The following is a 20927-nucleotide window of genomic DNA, read 5'->3' on the forward strand; positions in this document are numbered from 1 at the left end:
TCCGTCTTCTATTTCGGTTGTTTGTTTTACTGAATCATCTTTGGGCTTGGATCTTCTTCTGCAGGTCTCATCGTTGTGGGTTGTGCTTCTGTGATAGTTGCACCATTTAGCTACTGATTTCTGGCGGCAGTCTTTCGCCATGTGACCACGGTTGCCACATCCGTAGCACGTCACCGTGGACATATCCACTTTCATTACATTGTCCGATCTTGGTTTGCTGTCGAACTTTTCGGTCTCTTCATAGCTTCTCAGTTTACTCTTGAACTGAATAAACGTGATTTCTTCACTGCTCTGTGTTACGTGAATGACGAAGGGCTTGTATGGCTCTGGAAGCCCCTTCATAACCATAGCGATCATCAGCTCGTCACTTATTACTTGCTTCGTGTTTCTTAAAGCGGTGACTGCCTTTTCTGCCCTGATAATATACTCCGTTATAGTTTCATCAGGCTCCTTTTTGAGAGAACACAGTTCGTTGTAGAGGGAAATCACTCTGGGCTTACCCTGACTGGCGTAATGATCCCGCAGGATGTTGAGTGCTTTCCTCCCGTCATCTGCCGCTTCCCTCATTACTAATGACAGGCTTTTGTCGTCGAGGAACTGAATTAGCTCTGCGTAGCATTCTGCATTCCTTTCTGGGTCGGGTTCGGCGGTTGAAAGTATCGTATCCTTCAAACCTTCAAGCCTCATGTGTCCGAGAAACTTCACTTCCCAAAGTTCGTAATTATTTTCGTCTCCGTCGAAAACTAACCGTTGCCATCTTCCTCCTGTCGTTCGTTGTCTGGGCCCATAACCTGTTGCGATTTGGTTCTCTTCTCCCATGTTTGCGCAGGAATAAAGAAAGGCTTTTCGTCCGTAATTACTTTATTATAGCTCTCTTCGCATCTACGGGAACATCACGTACATCCATAGACAAAGCGTCATCAGAGAGAGAGAGCTCCCGCCAGATTTACTTTACAAACTGTCGTAAACCGGAAACAGGAAACAGGAAGTAAACATAAAGTGCACAAAACAGTCGCAAAATAAAACTACATTTTCATACATGTCATTTACAATAAACAATAAATAGAACTGAAACGAGAACGAGATCACATATTCCAACAATATTAATCTCACTCATAAAAATAGAAAAGGAAAATAATAGAAAAATGGAAAAAAGATTCACACTAAACATAAATAAATAATGGAGACAATGATAAATTAATCAAGTACACATAAACTAAACAAACCAACGATCAAACACAAGCTTCTCATTGATAACAGAACACATCATATCTTTTGCACACCACAAGCTATATTATTTATTTTTTTCTGAAATGGCTGAATTCAATTGAATTCAGTATGACGAGCAAGTGTCCTTTTTTCCCTCCTCAAGTACAATATATCGACATACATTCCTGCATGTGTGTTTCCTGGACTAATGAAACATCTAACTTTTTAACATCCGTAAAACTATAAACTGAGGCTCTTTTCTCAATATGCATTGTGTCAACATTGATACCAGTTCTCACGGACATGTTGTCCCTTTGGGCGACCAGATCTCGCCCTGCTCCCTTAAACCCACTAAAAACGACTGTTTTACTGTGATTAAACTATATTAAACTGAATGTGAATAAACATACAAAAAGCTAGAATGAAAATAGCACATAAACGCCACACTCTCTTACTCACGTTCTAGCATGCACCAAGAAAGAACAAAAGATTTTCGAGTTAAATTAGTGAATCAAACTGCTTGACTACCCTCTCTAGACTGCAACCTCTCATGTACCATTGACACTTGTACTGAAAATCATGTTATACAACAAGCATAACAATTAATAACAAGCATTAACGGACATTTCCGAAATTTTCAATCACCGCTCCTGTTCCCAAACAAGCTCTGTGTCAATCACTGTGCTCCGACTCCCTTGCTGACATGAGGCGTAAGGACAGCCAATCTCTGTCTTTGCTCAACAAATAGGTGATCTCCTTTCCCATCCGTCATCTGCTGCAGCTGCATGGATCCATCTCTTTCCTTCTGTCCTCACTGTTGCCAAGGGAGTGCTTGCAAATCCCTGATGTAAAGCACAAGTGAATCCGTGTGCCTGCATGTGTGTTTGTGTGTGGATTAAATAAAAAAAGATGATGTGTTCCAATGCCTGAGTTTTGTCTTGTGGAATTTTTGTGTGGATAACATGGCAACAAATCTAAATATATTGACTGGACTCATTTAAAGAGCAATAACATGTACATATTTGAAGAGTTTCTAACTGCTTTTTGTTCATTCATTCATTAATTTTCCTGCAGGTGAGATCATCATTAATTGTCTCATCTTCAGCCGCTTATCCAGATCCAGATCGTAGATTTACAGCGCCTATCCCAGCGGAGGCCGGGTTCACCCTGGATAAATCGCCAGATTATCGCAGGGAGAAGCTGCTTTTCATTTCATCTTTATAGCGAAAATTTATTTAGCTAACCCTAACCCTAAAAGACTATAACTTCTTAAAATGTTCTATCGTGCAAAATCTACTACGGCATGCATCACAAGCCACATCTCCTCTAAGGTCAATGGATAGAGCACATTCCACTGGAAAGACATGTAATTTTAATGCCCTTAATGCAGTCCCAAAGTGAAGTGAAGTGGTTCCCATTCAAATGTAATTGCACTTTTTATGTGTTTAACTATTGACCTGAAAAGAACAACTGCCTTAATTCAATGACATAAAAGAGCTCTATGAGAAGTTCATGAGAAAGATGGAGGCCTAGGAATTCGCTGTCTCTGAAAACAATATGGTCAGGAGCTTTTGAATGGGTCACATGCATATATATGTGTTTGGAATCAACTAATCAAGCTAAACTATGCGTCAGTTTAAATCCTCACAGCATCTTAAATTCACCACAACTCATTCAGAAGTGCAGCAGCCATGTGTCACATTCCCAATCCTTTGACTGTGTCGAGCAAAGAGCATAGCTATTAAAGCGTTGACCACAATGGAACTTTTAAAACTTTAAAATTGATGCACTGTTTTAATAATAAAAAAAAAAAAAACATTCCCTGAACAACAAGGACAACTGTTTAGATCTTTGCTCAGTTAAAGTAATGAAATGGGGCACTGGCCATGGTCTCATCCCCCAAACAGACGCCTCTACTGCTCCCAGACAATTGCATTCACAGACTGCTGATTAAATTTGGTCCATCCCTCACACAATTGTGTCAAATGAGATTTTATTTTAAAAAATGGCTTGAGATTTAGGGATTATGGAATTAAACCCATGCAAGGCAAAGCATCTGGTTAAAAATGAGAAGGTAGAGAAAAATATATAATGACAGAATTGTGATTGGGGAGGAGGCTCTTTACTTTCAACTTTAACTGTGATAAATCCCTGGCAATCTGATTAATGCATAGGGCGGCGGAGGGAGGGAGGGAGGAGAAAATTATATTAATACCTTGAGAAGACAAGTATGCAAGAAAGAGCAACAAACAAAAGACAAAAGACAAAAAGGTGAGATGAAAAGGAGTATCAGTGGAAAAACATCTCTGTGGTTAAAAAGAGTAAACAAACCTTAAATCGCTGCTGCTGAGGGCCACTTAGCTCATCAAGGCTGATGTGTGTTCAGCCTACCAGTTGAATTAAAATGGACTACTTTCTCTGACATGGGCAAAAGAAAAAAGGGGGGGAGGCAAGGCAAAAAGAAAGGGAGGAAAAGATGGAAAGCCTGAAAGGAGAGAGCGTCTAACCACAAGCATACCAAGTATGTTGGTTTTGCCACATAGTAAGCTGATCTCAGTCAGTACATGACAGGTTTGTTAAGGCAACAGCACATTGAAGCCTTATTTATCCAAGATTAGCATAAGACATTAAATTACTCGGCATAGGCAATGACTTTCAATTCATGGAAACAGTGTTTACATGTGGTGTGCATCAGTGCCTGATATGTACATTTAAAGCAAAACTGCAGAGCATTCAGAGAACATGCACCTCTGTGAGGTTAATGACATCGCTGTTACAAGTTGATATTTTGTGGCAAGCAAAATTGACAATTGATGGTCTTTAAAGGCAAACGTTTAAATCCTTGCCATGGCCTTTAGGTAACAAAACATTCTAACGAACTTACAAGATAAAGAAATAAAAAATGCTGCCAGAAGCCAAAATAAAGGAAAGAGTAGCGATACTACAGGCAATGGAGGTCAAACCTGTTTCCACCCTCAACTAGAGACGGAATATGTGCCCTATTTATGTTACCAGAATGGCTTGTGAAATGTCTTATTGCTTCAAATCTCATACTTTTTGTTGAAGCCAAAAAAGTTGAAAACTGACCGACATTCACTCGTTCTTCACATAATAATCGGTAATGCATTCAGACCCTTCTATGTGAAACAGTCAGAAAGGTCTGAATATTGCCATACATTTTCATTTTATAGCTTCAATATTAGCCTAAACATTAGCCTTATATTTTATTTTATACAGCTACACCAGGAGAGGCAAACAAGGTAAATGCATGAGCTATCTTATAATACTAGCTACCATTCCATTTTTTCATCCATACACTGCTCTGTTCGATGCAGTGCCAAAGTCAGTGAAACATAGATCTGACATTATTGCTGTGCATCAACTGGCCTAAAGAAAGCATGGCCAGATTGAACAAGAGGGGTCCCAGAATCGACCGCAGGGGTACTTCACAGACCATAGCTGAGACACAACCTCCAACCTCAATTTTTTTTTATATATATATTTTTGATGACAGTTATAAATCCTGCATTCAGGGTCTCATAACTTAGTTGATGGAAAGTGACATATTCCTGTGGTTTTTGAGATCTGTGGAGCTGTCAGTAACCTCTTATTGTGTTTGCTTCTTCTGTTTTGTTTCTTGGGTGAGCAGAGCACTAAGCATCACTGACATCAAAAACCTGTCTGAAACATTGCCTGGCCTTCAAAATCAAAGTAAGAGCCTCATGTCAAGAACTGTCAGCCACACACTGCTATGGTAAAGCCACACTGACAGACAGTCAGTGATGGAAACACAACATGGCAGTCACAGAATGACTGTTTGTTTTGAATCTGTAATGCTACATGTAAGAAAGAAGTAGGTAAGTAGTAAGTAAGAACAATACAAGTATCACTCAATGAAAAATTAAACTGTCAATCCCTTATTTGTTTGCTTTTATGCATATGATGTTGTGTCTGTCTAAAGGTAGTGCATTGTGTTAATGTTTCCACAATCAGTGTATGTGTACGTGCTTGGCTGTGAGTTGAGTGTTAGGGTCACAAAAAAAGATAACTTATATTCAAAGTAACTAACATTTAAGTGGATTCATTGAAAACAATTCAGAGATTAATGGAGTGGTGCTATTATTTTTTTTCTTTTTACACATGTTGTATTATATTCATTGCAGAAATAATGGTTAATTGAGGCCTGAAAACTAATATTAACACGTATGACAAGGTCATTGAGAAATATTTAATCTTAGCTGAGTAGAGCTTACATAGGTTACATTTGTAAATCTATAAATAAAATATGACCAAAGTAATATATTGTCTACATTCAACATCACAATCAGCCACTGATGTTTACTGGTTTAACACTTTAAGATTAAGATTCACTTTTATTATCATTGAAATGTTACACTTTTTACACTGCAAACACACCAAAATTCCATTTACACCCCAGCAGAAGCGCCCCTTGAAACAACGAAACGCGTGAATAGGGGCCTCAGTTTGGAAGGTCAATTTGTATTGATGCATATGTGGTCATGCTTATGCAAATCGGGGTATTTATTTCATCTGATGAAAGATGAGAGTCTTCCTCGGCTCATCCTAATGCATTCACCGCTTTGAACTGCGGAGGCATTGCTGAACTGAACGAGCCACAACTTTTACACATCTCATCTCTTTGGACCTGACTCTCTGGACAGTACTCTGTCAGAATATCCTCTCTGTTTCCTCAGTATGTTCAGGCTCTCCCGTTCTATGTGCCATCCCTAACTCCCCAGTTCTATATTTAATACCTGAGGAGACAGATCCAGTTGAAATCTTCCAGATCTTCCATATTTCAACTGGACCTCCTGACTTACCTCTCCCCAGCCACGTTACCAGGCCAGCTAGGTCTTCCTCGTGGTCTTCTTCCAGTAGAACATGCACGGAACACCTCCCCAGGGAGGCGTCCATGGGGCCTCCGTAATAGATGTGGAACTACTCCTAGTTCCTCCCTGGTGACTGAGCACCTCACCCTGTCTCTTTCTTTGCTAGCTTTGTTCAAATATAGTTGTGTAAAACATTTAAACTTTTAAAGAAATGTAACTACGTTGTTCTCCTGGCCGAGAAACCCAACATTGTCTCTTACCGCCGCACTATCGCTATCACACAGTGGTATTACACAGCAATCAATTTACACCAACCACCACTAATGGCCCGTTCCGGACTTCAGTTTAACATGTGCCATCCCGTGATCCACATTAGGGGCTCACAAATGTGACAATATGAAAGTCGTCCTTCAGAAAGACGGTCCCTCTTGCACCCTTCGTGGAGCAGTGAAATATTGAGTGTGACGCCAGAGTAATTGCTTGGGAAGTAATCAATTAGACACACAATTGAAGGAGATCTAAGGTCTGTGGGATCCCAGACAATAGGCTTGGCTGAATTCTGCTGGTGTGCACTGAACCAGGCTCGCCAGCCTCCTGTGGCAGAACTGCTCTTTCTTTTCCCTGTCGTTCGACAGTGGATGGAAGCCAAGGATCAGAGGAGGCCACAATTTAATGCCCGTCTCCGAGCAGTTCCTTGTCTGGGGGAAACACACTGGCTCAAATTGTCTCTTTTACCTTGCCCCATCCCGCTGATCAGGATGCATTCAGTGGATGAGAAAACAATCATTGACAAACAGCATGTAAAACTTGCATTTTGCTTTTGTGAAAAGAGGAGGACTCAGCTAGTACGTGTTACATACAGTACAGAATTGCACAAATACTTGAGTGCATGAATTTGTAAAAAAAGGTATCAATGTGGCAAATCAAGACAGCGAGCTGGAATATGATGACAGACACACTGCCAATGAATGAGGGGAAAAAGAGATGGAAGAATGACAGAAAATAGGATAGACAAAGAGAGAGCAGATGGGCCATGACAGAGTGGATAACGTCTTGGCGTAAAATACAGGCTTGTGTGCATGCATGAGACGAGAGCGGATCATTCAGCAGATGGGGCTTCAGATTGGATGCTCCGTTTTGGACAGTGTAGGGTGGATATAAAATGAATCAACAGCACTAAACAAATCTGAAAAAAAAGGAAAATATATTGGATAGAATGAAGGGATGGGGTGGGGTGTGGGCGTACAATTGGTTAAAATTGGAAAGCTCATCTGTGCTGTGCTCCTTATTGAGGCAGTTATTATTTTGCCAGGAAGGCAGGCTGTAATTATAATGTGAAAGTATGCTGCCTGAAAGGAAGAAATACAAACTTGCAAATCTTTCGTTTGCAGCATTCAAAAGTTCACATTCAAAATGGTCCAAATGTAGAGGTACTATTTTGAAGGGACGATCATCGAATGGCACATAAATTAGAACTATTTTGTTCCAACAAAATAAAGAGTCAGATAATTTAACTAAAGTTTTCACACTTAAGCAATGGTTGACTTATCATTTCCTTTCCACTCCTATTCACTTGTGGACACACACAATCCTCAACATTTTATTCAGTGTGCCTATTATTTCATATTCATGAGGATAACTTTGCTAAGCTTGATTGAAAGGTGCATCAGAGGGAGTCCTATCCCTGCTCAGCCAGCGATCTTCTCCACCCAATCCTGCAGTCCCTTCAAATCCAGAGAGTGCATTCACAGCCAACAGAAAGTGCACCGGAGAAATCAATAAGTGCAATGCCACAATATACTCACAACAAATTGATTTCATCCGAAGGCAATTTCAACCCAAATAGAAAAGAGGGTGGGTTTCAGTGCTGAATGGGTCTTTTACTGTGCCTTTTCTCGATTTGTCCCTTATGGAGTTAATGCGTTTTATCATCTTATACATGTGCTTATGGATTATATTAATTATTTCTCACTTCTACTGGGAGCTGCTGTCAGAGGAACAGCAGCATGGCAGCAGTATCAAACCCTTTTAAAATGAATGATAAGTTCAGTCTAAGACTTAATAAAAACATTGAAGGAATCTGCACTACTTGTCGATCCATCCTGGTGGAACAGACTTCAACCCTGCCTCAGCAGTATACTGGAGAATGATGACACCTTGCAGCAGAACAAACAGGGACACAATTGACTTGTTTTGCTCCAGAGCAAGAGCTTGTTAAACAGTAAGGATCATGTGTGCAAAAATCAAATGTGATACTGTCTTTAAGACAAGTGTCTTCATAGAAAGACACTTGTCTTATGGAGTTGTTATTTTAGATCTTTACAAATTCATATTTTGGGCACGGCTGTGGCCGAGGCGGTTCAAGCACCAGCACAATGTATATTTGAACATGATACTTAACCCCAAGTTTCTCCCCAGGAAACATGAGGCCTGGCTGCTATTCTGAAGGGATGAGTCAAATGCAGAGTAGGATTTCCCCTCTGGGGATCAGTAATGTATCTTTTAAAATAAATTACACCGCACTGCATATACCACAGCCAGACCAAACTAGAGTTGAACTTGACTTGGGTCCTGGGCCGAGTCTTCTTTACCAAGGCCCACGGGAATGGCTGAAATTAATATGCTATACTACCAAACTTCCAAATTTGGGAAAAGATAAAAATAAAAATAAGTATTCTAAAAATAATATGCTCTATTCAACTCGCTGGTAGGAATAAGAAATACTTGGATAAAACTTTGAAATAAAGCAGAAATAAGTAGAGCAGATTCAGGCTATGACTGTTGTGCATGAATTCCCCTTTCCTTCATGGCTCTGGGCCACAGATGGCACATCAAAGAACATCTTTTGTAGAGTCCAGCTCAGGCTCCCTCAGCATTGGGTTGAACTTGGCACCACAAAGAAGAGAGGAAGGGGAAAAAAAAACACTTGTGGTGCTGGACAAATGAAATTCCCTTAGCACCGTGAAACATGCAAGTACGAATGCAACATGGATGATAACGCACAAGCACATAATGTCATTGCACATGCAGTCACTGATGGATGTGTTGTTTCCTTTGACTCTGGGGATCACAGAGAAGGAGCAGTTGGGAAGAACAATGAGAGATGACTGAATTATTTAGAACTTGAAAGCAGCAGGAAAACAAGTTCAGTGCCCTGCTTCCTGACAAACATCAATGTCTTCTTGACATGAACTGCAAGATATTAAAACATCCATCCGTCTCATCTACAGCTGCTTTTCCGCTTTGCAGGTCACGGCAGTTGCTGGAGCATATCCCAGCTTGCTATGAGCAAGAGGCCAGGTACACCTCGGACACGTCGCCAGCACATCGCGTGGCCGTGTTCCTCAATATCTCGGTTGATTATTGGCCGCATAAACATCGGTCAATAATCAACCACATCCATGTAGGGTGGGGACCTCTATCTTCCTACTGAATTTCATCCGACTCAAATCCAGATTGTGGATAGTGTCGCGATACAAATAAATCCAAATTTTCCCATTTACTTATAATAGCTAGGCTTTTTAAAAAAAAATCATATATTGTAATATATACATTAAATTCACTCACCAAAAATCATAATTTCTAAAGGAGTCCGATATGCACTATCATGTAAAATGTCTTCTGGATCTGATCCAGAATGAGTTCTGGAAAAAATATCGAATTTTAACATTGAAAACCCGATTAATAGATTTAAAAAATCAGTTAAAAATGCACATCAACTGATGCATTTTTACATTTCAACCTTTTGATGATGATCCAGATCACCATGTGGACGGTGCAAATCCGATTACAAGGGGAACAAGCTGCTTGGCGGAGGTCTGCACTGTGTGCTTTTCTAGTTTTAATCTACCATATTATCTTTTTGTTTCTTTTCTTGTAAACAAATTTACAGGTATATACAACATGCATTCATGGACAGCATATTGATGCATTATTGTAATGCTCCAGATACTTTGTGACAAAACTTCAGAGTACAATACTGTATGCCACCATTCCAGCCTCAATGCAGTGTGAGTTCATACCCCTAGAGAAATGATCAGGAAAAATCATTTCAAAGCCCATTTTACTGACATTCCCCCTCAACGGGGACATGGCTGGCACTTAGTGCTACCTGTAAAAGATAATAAGGGAAGTAATTTACATTATGATTGCACTGGAGTGCACAAAAATAAGAAAATAGCAATGTTTTAATCATTGTACTACACAGAACTGACGAGCCCTTACTGATAACAATTTTACATCATATTAATCAGCAAAACACATTTTTATCACTATTTCAAAACCATCAGACAATTTGTGAGGATGGATTTAACTTCAAAATGAGTAAATAACACCTTCGAACTTCTATTGCACACTTATTGTGCTGACTCTCGCCCTGGTATGCTCCACTAAGCCTTGTGCTGGAGAAGCTCTTGTTCTTTTTTTGTGCAAATCAAGAACTTTATGTCTCACTGACCTCAGGGTCAGAACGACTGAAGGAAACCTAGTAGCACAAAGATCCCGTGGGCTACATATTATACACTGGATTTATAGGTTATATTTTACTTTTTTATTTAGTAGGCAAGTTTTATGCAATCACATGTATAGACATCTCTAGCTTCTGACCAAAAAAAATGTAGGTTTGCAAGTTCTTGAGTGTAGACAATCCTTAGCAAAGTAACACAAATACTGATTAATATAGTTAAGGCTCGCAGCAGGACTGATCACAGCTGATCTCAGATGTAAGACATTTTAAAAATGATTCATTGCAAGATGGTGATTTGAAACGAGCTAATATCACGACATAAGTATAGCATGTTTCAGGTAAGAGTCTGTATTCAGCTGTAATTAAAATCTTACATGTTGTTGGCTATCGATTTTACGTTCGATTTACACTTGAAAAATGCACTCATTATATTCACAGGAATACACAGAGCTGGGAAATTAGAGCAACCAAAAAATGAATTCAGCCATTCACCTGTGAGGTTTTTCAGACCCAGTTGACGCAGGCCAAAGTTTCCATCACGCCTGTAGTTGAGGAAGATTGCCAGGGAATAGCGGTCCTCGTACAGTTTAGTTCCTCTGATGATCCTCAAGTTCTCCAGAGGCAGATAGTCAAACTGGTTCAAGGCTACCAATACATAGCCGGTGACTTCTCGGATAGACTGTGGGAAGAGATATAGAAAGAAATGGTAATGCATGCCAACATTGCACCACTGTATACAACATGCAACCTGGGGCAGCTTTACGTTTTCCCTCTTTAGGAATGTAGCTTTGAATTCTTTTTAGATATATGTGTACAGTATCTCACGCAACAGCTCTTTCACGTGTTTGAAGTGGTTTTTATTTCCATGTATTTGCAAGATTAAAGCTGAACATTAACGCTGCTACTCAGTAAGTGTAATGAGTGTAATGGCAAGCTACCTACTGTGACATCACATGCATATACCCTGCTTTCACAAACTGCAAGGGACATTGGAGTAATAATATTCTTTTAATTGCACTTTGTATGTCAGAAACATATCAATTTAAACACGTGTTTTTTTGTGCTTCATATTCAGCTTAAAATTAAAAAAAGGGTAGAGCCCACAGTTTTACAATCGGCCTAACTTCAGGCCTTAAAATATGTGAGACATAAATATGTATTGTGTAGTAATTGCCTCTATAATCGAGTACTCAGTGAAAGCAGGTGAGGAACGGAGAATGCAGTGCTGAGGAAAAATAAATGAACATAATGAAAAGGAAGTTAGGAATACATCAGATCATTGACAGCCGCCATCTCCGAGGTCACTTTCCACATCTGCACTCATGTCAGTGAGTTGAGCATCAACATCTGAGCAAGGAGATCTCACTCCTGGGTGTGTAACCTCAATGCAAATCTTGGCACAGGGTTCGGAACTCGCGTCAAGGGTCTGGCCCGGGGTGACTGAACCACAAGGACAGCCGTTGCTTCACACTTTAGATGCCATTTAGGCTGGAGTGCCACAACTATTGAGATCTGGCAAGGAGCCGCCAAACTGAGGCTGCTGTTGCTTGAATCAAAGTGACAGGCTGTGTCCTCTTTCTCTGATCCACCATCACGGTGGCTGTTATTAGCAGACGGGTGGTCAGAAAAGTGCTTCCACGCCAGCCTGCTGATGCTGATAATCAACAAGTCTGTGTGTGAAGTGTCGTTGCGGCTAATGTGGTAAGCCGAAATAAGACCCGAAGAAGGACCTGGCAGTGCAGCCATGGCATCTGACAGCTGTCGGAGAGCATGGCCATCAGCCACCAGTAAGTAGGCCGCAGTCACAGCACTGTCATCGTCACCCTGCTGATTACCATTAATAGAAACAGACGGGCCAGAGTCTGGCGAGTCTCTGTGTATTTATGTGATTGAGTGGTGGGAGATTTCTTTGGTGTGAATGTGCACATGCGTTTACCAGTTCAGAACTAGTTGGTAAAGAGGATGACGTGAGCTGCTTTATCTAGATATAAAATGTTATGGAAGATGGTGTGTCCTTGTTGTGCCATATTTATGCATGTATTTATATGCATATACAGTTGTAATGTTTTGTGTTGTGCCATCAGTGTGGACACACAGCCAGAATAATTTACTCTCTGTTAAGATTTGAATTAGCAAGAGCTGAGGTGTGTTGAGATCAGTAATTCACCCTGCTGGATGATTGGGCTACTGTTTTATCCTGATACACAATCAAATATCCATAGTTCAGTGACATTGACTCGGGGGGATGTGCCATACATTTTCTTCCTTATCTGCAATCAAAGTACTTTTTCTTGCTAACAAATGGAGATGGTGGTGAAGGTGGGGGGGATCTCACACAGTAGCAAAACCAATCAGCTCTGAATCTGAACATAAGCAACAACAGGCAATTATTTCAATGCACAAATTCAATGTTTTACTTTTCATTATTTCTTTAATGATTGTTTATTACCCTACTCGCATGATTTCGGAATTCTTTTTTTTTCTTTTTTCTTCAAGTGAACAAATCAATACTCCCCAAAGTGCAGCACTGCAGAGACAAATAAAACAAGGGGAGAAGGAGATGGCAGGTACACATGCTTTTTCTCCCAACTGTTTGTTTGTTCAATAATGAATGGGATGGGGGGAAAAGGGAAAACAACTTGTAGTGATTACAGGCCCTTGCTGAACTAATGGCCAAACCTTCTCTGTGTGGTCATTTTCATTAAATACAGATCAACAAAACAAGCACTCCCCATCCCAACACCAACTGGCGCAGGCCAAGATTATCTTTAGGGAAGTCGCCACTTGAAATGAAGCGAGCTTTAACATCCGCAACTCCCTTTAAAAATGATCACTAAAATGTGAAACTGACACATTTGTTAAACTAGCAGTCCAAATTACACGAATGAGAAGCATTTGTCAGCTTGGCACATATGCCAATGCAGCAGCACATTTATTTTGTGTGCATGCTTGTGCTAAATATATTCCTGAGTCATTTGCATGACCTGCTCTATATACTTACACTGCAATTAGAGCAGTAAATTAACTGCTAAAGATAACAACATAATACATTGTTGTCCTGAATTTCTCCCAGTAAAAATAGCTTATCGACCATCTTGACACGGGTATGAAGGGCATGTTCATCACACCAGGTTTTAATGCTTTTTTAAATGTATCGTCATTTATTATCAAGGTTATTTCTCAAGTCAACAAGGTTATTCCGTATGGCTGCGATGTGCAATGCGAAGTGAGACGTCTGTGTCAATGCATGAGGGATGAATTGTGTTGAAAATCCCCAACTCGCATGGACCTGCGCCCTGCATAAACAACTCACATGTCCCACAAGAGATTGATGCATCAAGAGTCCCAATAACAGTGAACAAAAGAGACAGATTCACTAGATTAACAGATATTTCTCCCTCCTGTCTCCTTCCCAGGCTGGGATGTTTGTGAACGGAAGTGTGGCAGTCAAACAAACCCCTCACTTGAGTCACAGAGACGTGCACCGTTTTCAAATTAAGTCCTTCAGTCCTCAACTTCTCAAAGAAAAGAAGCCAAGTGGGCCAGGAGGGAGGATTTAGGGTAGAGTAGGACAGACGTGAATGCACACAGCAGGAGGAGGTGCTCAGTGAAGTGCATCGGAATTAGTTTACGTACATTTTACGGCGTAATTAAAATCACACCTGTGGCAGTTAAATAAATGGACACTCAGAGAGAGAGAGAGAGAGCAAGGAGACCTGGATGAAGGTGAACTGTTGTGAGGGGTGATGCAGACCTGAAAGGGCAATGACACCATTAGAGAGTTTGGAGAGACTGAACACACGTTAGTATGATTGCCTCTCATTTCCATGCATATTGAGGCATACCGACGTGCTCCGTGGGACTGTGGTCATTGAAGTCTGATACACAGGAGTGCACTTGGAAGGCTTAAGGTCTGCATTGCATCACTAAGTCCTCATCCTCTATTTCCATATCACTTGCCTAAATCCTTTGCCTGAGACCACATCCACATCAGCAAGCAGACACCGAATCCAGATAGTGTCTACAAGTTGAAGTCAGGAAATCTTCTTGAGTTTTTTATTACAGAAAGCAAGTTTCTGTAATAATTAATTCATTGATAAATGACTGTTAACCCACCATTCTGACTATTCATGGTGCAACAATCCCTCAGTAAGACTATAAGACTTAATGTCATCATATCAGCATTGATTGGAGGAGTGATTTTTAGTAAAATCCCTCATGTGTCATTATTTGCTTTGAGGAAGTCCCTGCCTCCAGTCTGGGAAATCACAAACTCTCCTGTAAAACACAACCTCAATCCCTCTGGCATAATATGAATATGAGCAACTTCAAACATCTGATTTTGAGCTCTTTCTCTCGCTCCCTCTCTCTCTATCTCTCTGTGTGTGCGCACGTACTCTGATGACCAGTCTTTGAAGAATGAAGAAATAACCTGTTCCTTCTGTTTCTTACATGGCACCTCTCATACTCCCAAATATGCAGGCATGCCTGCTATAAAACAAAACTGTGATGTGAGATTGCATTTTATTGTTGTTGCTGTTGTTGTCATCATCTATGGTAACACAGCCAAAAGATTCCAACTAACATGAAAGGTTTAAATCCTCTCTGTTGCTATTCCACGTCCTTCCCTAGTTTCCACTGAGTCAATGCCAGATGTTTTTCCGGAGCACCATTTTGCTCAAGGATGTCCTCGAGGATTCCAATGAAACAATCAAAAGGAACGTTTCCTTTAAATACTAAAGCAATATTGACAAGTTCAGTGAGATGAAACATACATATAGAACTAAGTGACTAGTACAAAAGCATATAACAAACACAAGATGTAACAAAACAATAACGACCTGCCAAATACTTAAATCACAGCGTGTGTGGTTTTTTTTGTATGTGTTTGAGCCTGGGGCTGGCTGTCGCTCAATAATGACACTGCCGAGAATGGGTGACTTTGAGAGGTCTCTGTTTAAAGTGTGCATGTCATTTATGCCAAGGCAATAGTGTTCAGTTGACAACTGAGTGTCATTGTTTGCAACAGTGTGACAGTTGACTTGTCAAGCATGATGACAGGAAGCCCTGTAAGTTGCATGCGTCATTGACAGAAATGGTCAAATACGAGCTACATAATATAAGTTCAGAGTGGTGTGAAAAGATAGTTGTGGACAAAACACACAAAATGCCTCATGCATGAGTCTCAAGTATCGAAGTTTGTCATCGGAGGAAAAAGAGCTTGAGAAGTTAATATATAATGTTATGCGTCTAAATCCATCCAGGAGATGGTTCAAAGTAGACAAGTAAAATAATGTGACCGTCAACACTGGTATTCAATGAAAAATCTGTCCAAACAGAGAGGGTGCTATTTGAGGTATAGCCTTAAAATGTATATTGAATTTAGTAATGCTGTCATGTGTTGTATTTTATTACAACTCTCACAGCTTGATGCAACCTTGCCACTGGAAAAGACACGTGTTGCACAACCTAGAGTGGCTTTCCGTTTCCATTAGGATGGGATGCGTTTTACTCGCTCTGCGTATTCCCTGATGTTGTGTGCTCTCTGCACATTGCTCTGCCCATGTGACGGTTGGGGTGGATTTAATTTGTTCTTTGAATGGTCTTGGTCACTTTTTGTTATTACATTATTTCGTCTTTATTATTATTATTTATTATTAAGTCTTCAACTTCAGTACCAGCAGAACACTTCAAAATCTTGGAATAACACAATTGTCTGGCTGCCAAAACGAATCGAAAGGCTGGATACTGATGCTCTGTATCCAGATGTTTTATTGTGTGTGTGTGATAGATAGGAGAGAAAAAGAGAGAGGGGACAGTCAAGTGGGTCAGAACAATGATTCTTTGGTTCCCTGTGGAGAGAGCAAGACCTTTATCTTTAATTTCAGAGATTTCCTCTGTGGTCGGAATAAGGCCACATTACTTATTTCTCATTTTCTCTTATACTGGTTTTATGGGGCCATCACTTTACTGAGACAAGAGAAGCTGTAATGAGGGCATTATTTTCAAAGCATGCTTGGAAGTAGATTTTTTTTTCATTAAATGCAAACTCTCACACTTTTGTAAATGTACATCCTACTCCATATTTATTTATAGACTATATTGTTTTTTGTTTCCTTGACAAATTTGTGTAGCAGCAGAAGGGCAACGGATGTTTAAATCATTAGCTATCTGGTTTGGTCTAATTGATCATTTGGGTTTTCAATTCTTACTAAATGTATAGAGATTAGAGATTTAGTTGCGCCTCATCTGCATAATTTGAAGTAAAATTATTTACTTTTTACACAATAGGCAAAGGGTATACATAGAACATTAAAAGCATTACAGAACCCTGCTGTAATGCTCATCCAAACTTTAAAACAGGGACATATTTCAGATCAAATCAGTGTATAAATAAAGGGAGATCCATACATTCCCCAAGTGAAACCTCACCTTAACACAGCACTACTTTTTCTCCTCCTGTCCTCCTAAATTTATTGAGTCAAGAGGCCCATCAACCTTTAACAGATAATAATGCTGTTGGGGCCATTAAGCATGGCCAAGGCTCCCCCACAGCAACACTTAACAGTCCCACTGGGGTAGTAGTAGAGGACTGAAGTCACAGGACTGCAGTGAGACAAGAAAACCTCCCTGCTCCCTGAGGTGACTGACTAGACTTCTACTTCAATCATGCTAAGACCAGCACAACATTCCCAAAGGTTCATTGGTGTATCACTTGAAAGCAGACAAAGGGAAAAATCGCTCCTTACAAATTGCAATAATGATTGGGAATCTTCCATCCTGCTCTGGATTCATTGTGTCTGTTTTTGTCTACAATTTCTGAAAGCTCATGGACATTTATGAAATAAAATCAAACCACTAGAGATTCCCGCCTGCTCGGAAGCAGGCACTGACGATGACGGTCCCCAATGTTTTTTCACACTGAAATATGTACTGAAGGACACAACAAAGTATTGGTAGTCTCAGGACTGTCTGTGTTGTTTTTGTTAGTGTTTGATTCAAACTTAGATAATGGTTGTAGGATGGCTGTCTTACATTAAAGCAGAAATCTAATGAACTGTAAGGGAAAGAGCTTTTTCGCTCTTTGCTCAGGGCTGAAACAGATTTCTGTTGAAGTTAACGTTGATAAAGGGAAAAAGGAGAGTGGGTCCTTTAATGGTTTTGTAAGTAGAAGTGGAACACACGGACACGCAATGAGTCAAGTGGACAGCTCTCAACGCTGTGGAGTATAGAATATACTTTCATGGAGAACAGCAAACTCAAAGAGGCCAAATTAAGCCATTTACTGACCTGTTGTAATTGAATTTGCATCAAAGTTTCATACAAGCGAGAGATAAACAAAATAAAACAATGTTAGAGTCCCATTCCGAATGGAGCTAATCTAGTGGAGAAAGTGTCTGTGTTGCTCTCACAGCACACAAATCAGTTGGGTGCATAGTTTTATTGTTGTTATCGCCGAAGGGAGAATCTATTACATTCCAATTATACTCAACAATTGCGTATTTGTTCAGGTATTTGTTCCTTTAACAGATATTTACCCACAAGGCCTTGTGCCTTCATTTCTTATATCCTATAATCTTGGAACCATGCACAGAGGGCAAAGCAGTGGTAACGTTTGTCTGAATTTTCATGTATATCACAAAACGTCAGGAGTTGGATTCCATTTTTCCAGTGTTATATTACATGTATTGTGCTTTTTGCGATTCCTACAATATTCCAGGTACAAATGATATTATTACAGCATGTTTAAGTGACATCATCACATGGATGCATGTTGACACTGGGAAATTGATGCTTGCAGAATGACAAAAATCAAAACAGCCAAGCAGATATATAATGCTGTAGTCTCGGAGACTTACAGAATTGGTTTGTTAATCAGAAACTGATTCACTTACCAGCTCCGCCATCAGAGATATGTTTAATTTTATATGGTGGTGCAGAGGAAACAGTGACTCTATCACAAAAGGTGGTACTTCAGCCATCCTGAAGTACCACCTGAAGTGTTGCATGTACAGTATATATATAAGTAATGATGTTCAGTATGAAAGAAAAACAAATAGATGAGAGGAGCAAATCCAAATATGGGTGATGGCTGTGGGATATCTGCTGTGTGTGGAAGAGCAGCTGCTATGCAAAAATATGTTATGTGCACATCATTTATCAGTACAGACAAACTGGATAACTAGTTTTGGAATCACACATGGAAACTGGAACGAAGACTTAGAGTAAAGTTTCATCACAGAACGTTTAGAAACTTTCATTGCAATGCAGACTTCTCGTTTACTCCCAAACACACAGAAGGGATTTGGCCCACAGCTCTGATAAAGGAGATAACTCTGAGCTAGATGGATCTAAGTCTAACTCCAAACTCAACACCATCCTCCCACACATCGGCACATTGTGCAGAGCGTGGGGAAGTGATTACTCTCGGATTAAGACTTGCTTTGTCGCCGATATGTGAGGCATAATTGAATAATGGCTGCCATCACCCAAACAGTCCCAACGCAGACGAGCCTCCCAGCCTTGTCAGATCTGCACAATATTAACCATGACACAGGCATAACCACGCCGGTAATTAATGCACTGAATCAATTACAAATTAATCCATTTGGAGAATTCCCCACAGTCCGTTCATTACTAGTGCTCTGATGGAGTTGCAAGTTCTCCTCATGGGAAGGGATGCCACTCTAGTGCTTTCCTTTTCTATCTGTCTTCATATCTGTCAAGATTTATGACGCACAAGACAAATGGAGGATGAAATTGATGCTTCCTGCTACTTTGCGTTACAATCGTAATCAAAAATGTCTTGCTGTTGTCCTACTAGACAGGGTGTGCAAAGGTAACTCAACCTATTGAAGGTAGCTGAGTAAAATGGCTGATGTATAACATTCATAGGTATGGAAGCATTATAAGGTCATAATTTAGGAAATATTCAGTTACAACATTGAAAGCAGCTATTTAGATTAATATATATCTACTTCTCAACCCATTTGTTATTATTAAAACTATGTCTTGCCAAATTGGAAACAGCCATTGAGTGATGTTGTCTCATTGTTATGGTTCAACTGCAAATTAAAAGTACAGGGATATCTATCAATTCATTTTCTTGTAAACCGGAAGATCACAGTCATCTTGTCTACAGCCTCGCAGGTCACGGATCTGCTGGAGCCAATCTCAACTGGCTACAAGCAGAAGGCGAGGTTCACTACGGGCCCACATGAATGACAAACACAAACACACATGTTCACGCTCACACCTACGGACAATTTAGTGTAACAAATTCACCTAAATTGCATGCTTTGGGAGGTGGGAGGAAACCGGAGAACCCGGAGAGAACCCGGGCAGACATGGAGAGAACATGCATACTCGGCACAGGATGGCATCAACCCAAAACCTTCTTGCTGTGAGGCAACAGCGCTATCCACTGCGCCACATTACTGCTCATATGATAGTACACATTCATAGAAAATGAAAAATACATACAAAAAATACATAGAAAATGGGATTACAGAATGGCACAAACGGAAACAGAGAGAACTCAGCATCAATATATACACATTTGAATTCCTGCAAGCCACCAGTGAATTGTAGGGCACTTTCAAGGTAAATAAAATACATTTTCAAATACAAATACTGTACAGAACACACATCCTAAACCCTCAATCGCATTAGTCTGAATAACAGCTTTGACTTTGTAAATTGTATAAATCTGCAGACTGAATGTTTTAAAACAAATGAATGAATACGTAACATATCTCACAGTCCAATAATTTAATCTGAAAGTTCAAGGGAGGAATCTGAAAAAGAGTGATAAAGGCAGCATCAGACTACGAAGTATCATGCATCACTGTTCATGACTAATATGCTGGCACTGAGGAAAGGCAAAACACAGGGTTTGCTTTAATATAACACAATTCCAGCATTTACATCCTGCTTTGGCTGCGGTGTCGGGAGGGAGGTGGAGGGACAGAAAGAAGGGGGAGGGGTTATTCCTTTCAAATGAAGGCCGCTCCATAAAATGACTGGGTGGCAGATCGACTCAAACTGATCCTACTCAAGTCGACTCTGCCTTCGTTCGCGTGTCTTCGGTCCGCCTCGGCTCAACTCGTGTTCCCATCTCTTCGGTTTGCCTAGGCTCCTCTCGTGTGTTCAAATTCAGAAAATCTGTTCAACTTCGGGGGCATTTTAAACTCCATTTTTTTGTTTGAAAACTGAGTTCTTCGAGAACCGAGGTTCCACTGTATTACAATACTGATAACTCTGATTTACCAGATAGTCCACCACAAATCAACACTGATAATCACACATCTATCCAACACATTTTCAAGACTTGTATTCAAAGGGTCTTATTCTCTGCAGAGAGTTGAGACTGAGTTGAGTTGAGACTCCTCATAGCATGAAAA

At 40.2% G+C, this 20927-nt stretch overlaps 1 protein-coding gene across 1 annotated transcript in view; it reads right to left on the reverse strand.

Moving 5' to 3' along the window:
* The window catches only part of LOC137914107 (receptor tyrosine-protein kinase erbB-4-like), a 102761-nt gene that overhangs the window by 74051 nt on the left and 7783 nt on the right, over positions 1-20927 (reverse strand). The window contains exon 3 of the mRNA XM_068757724.1: positions 11017-11203. Within this exon, the coding sequence (XP_068613825.1) occupies positions 11017-11203 (187 nt within the window). The remainder of the gene's footprint in view (positions 1-11016; positions 11204-20927) is intronic.

The sequence above is a fragment of the Brachionichthys hirsutus genome, unplaced genomic scaffold, assembly GCF_040956055.1.
Source record: "Brachionichthys hirsutus isolate HB-005 unplaced genomic scaffold, CSIRO-AGI_Bhir_v1 contig_1089, whole genome shotgun sequence".
Lineage (NCBI taxonomy): Eukaryota > Metazoa > Chordata > Actinopteri > Lophiiformes > Brachionichthyidae > Brachionichthys > Brachionichthys hirsutus.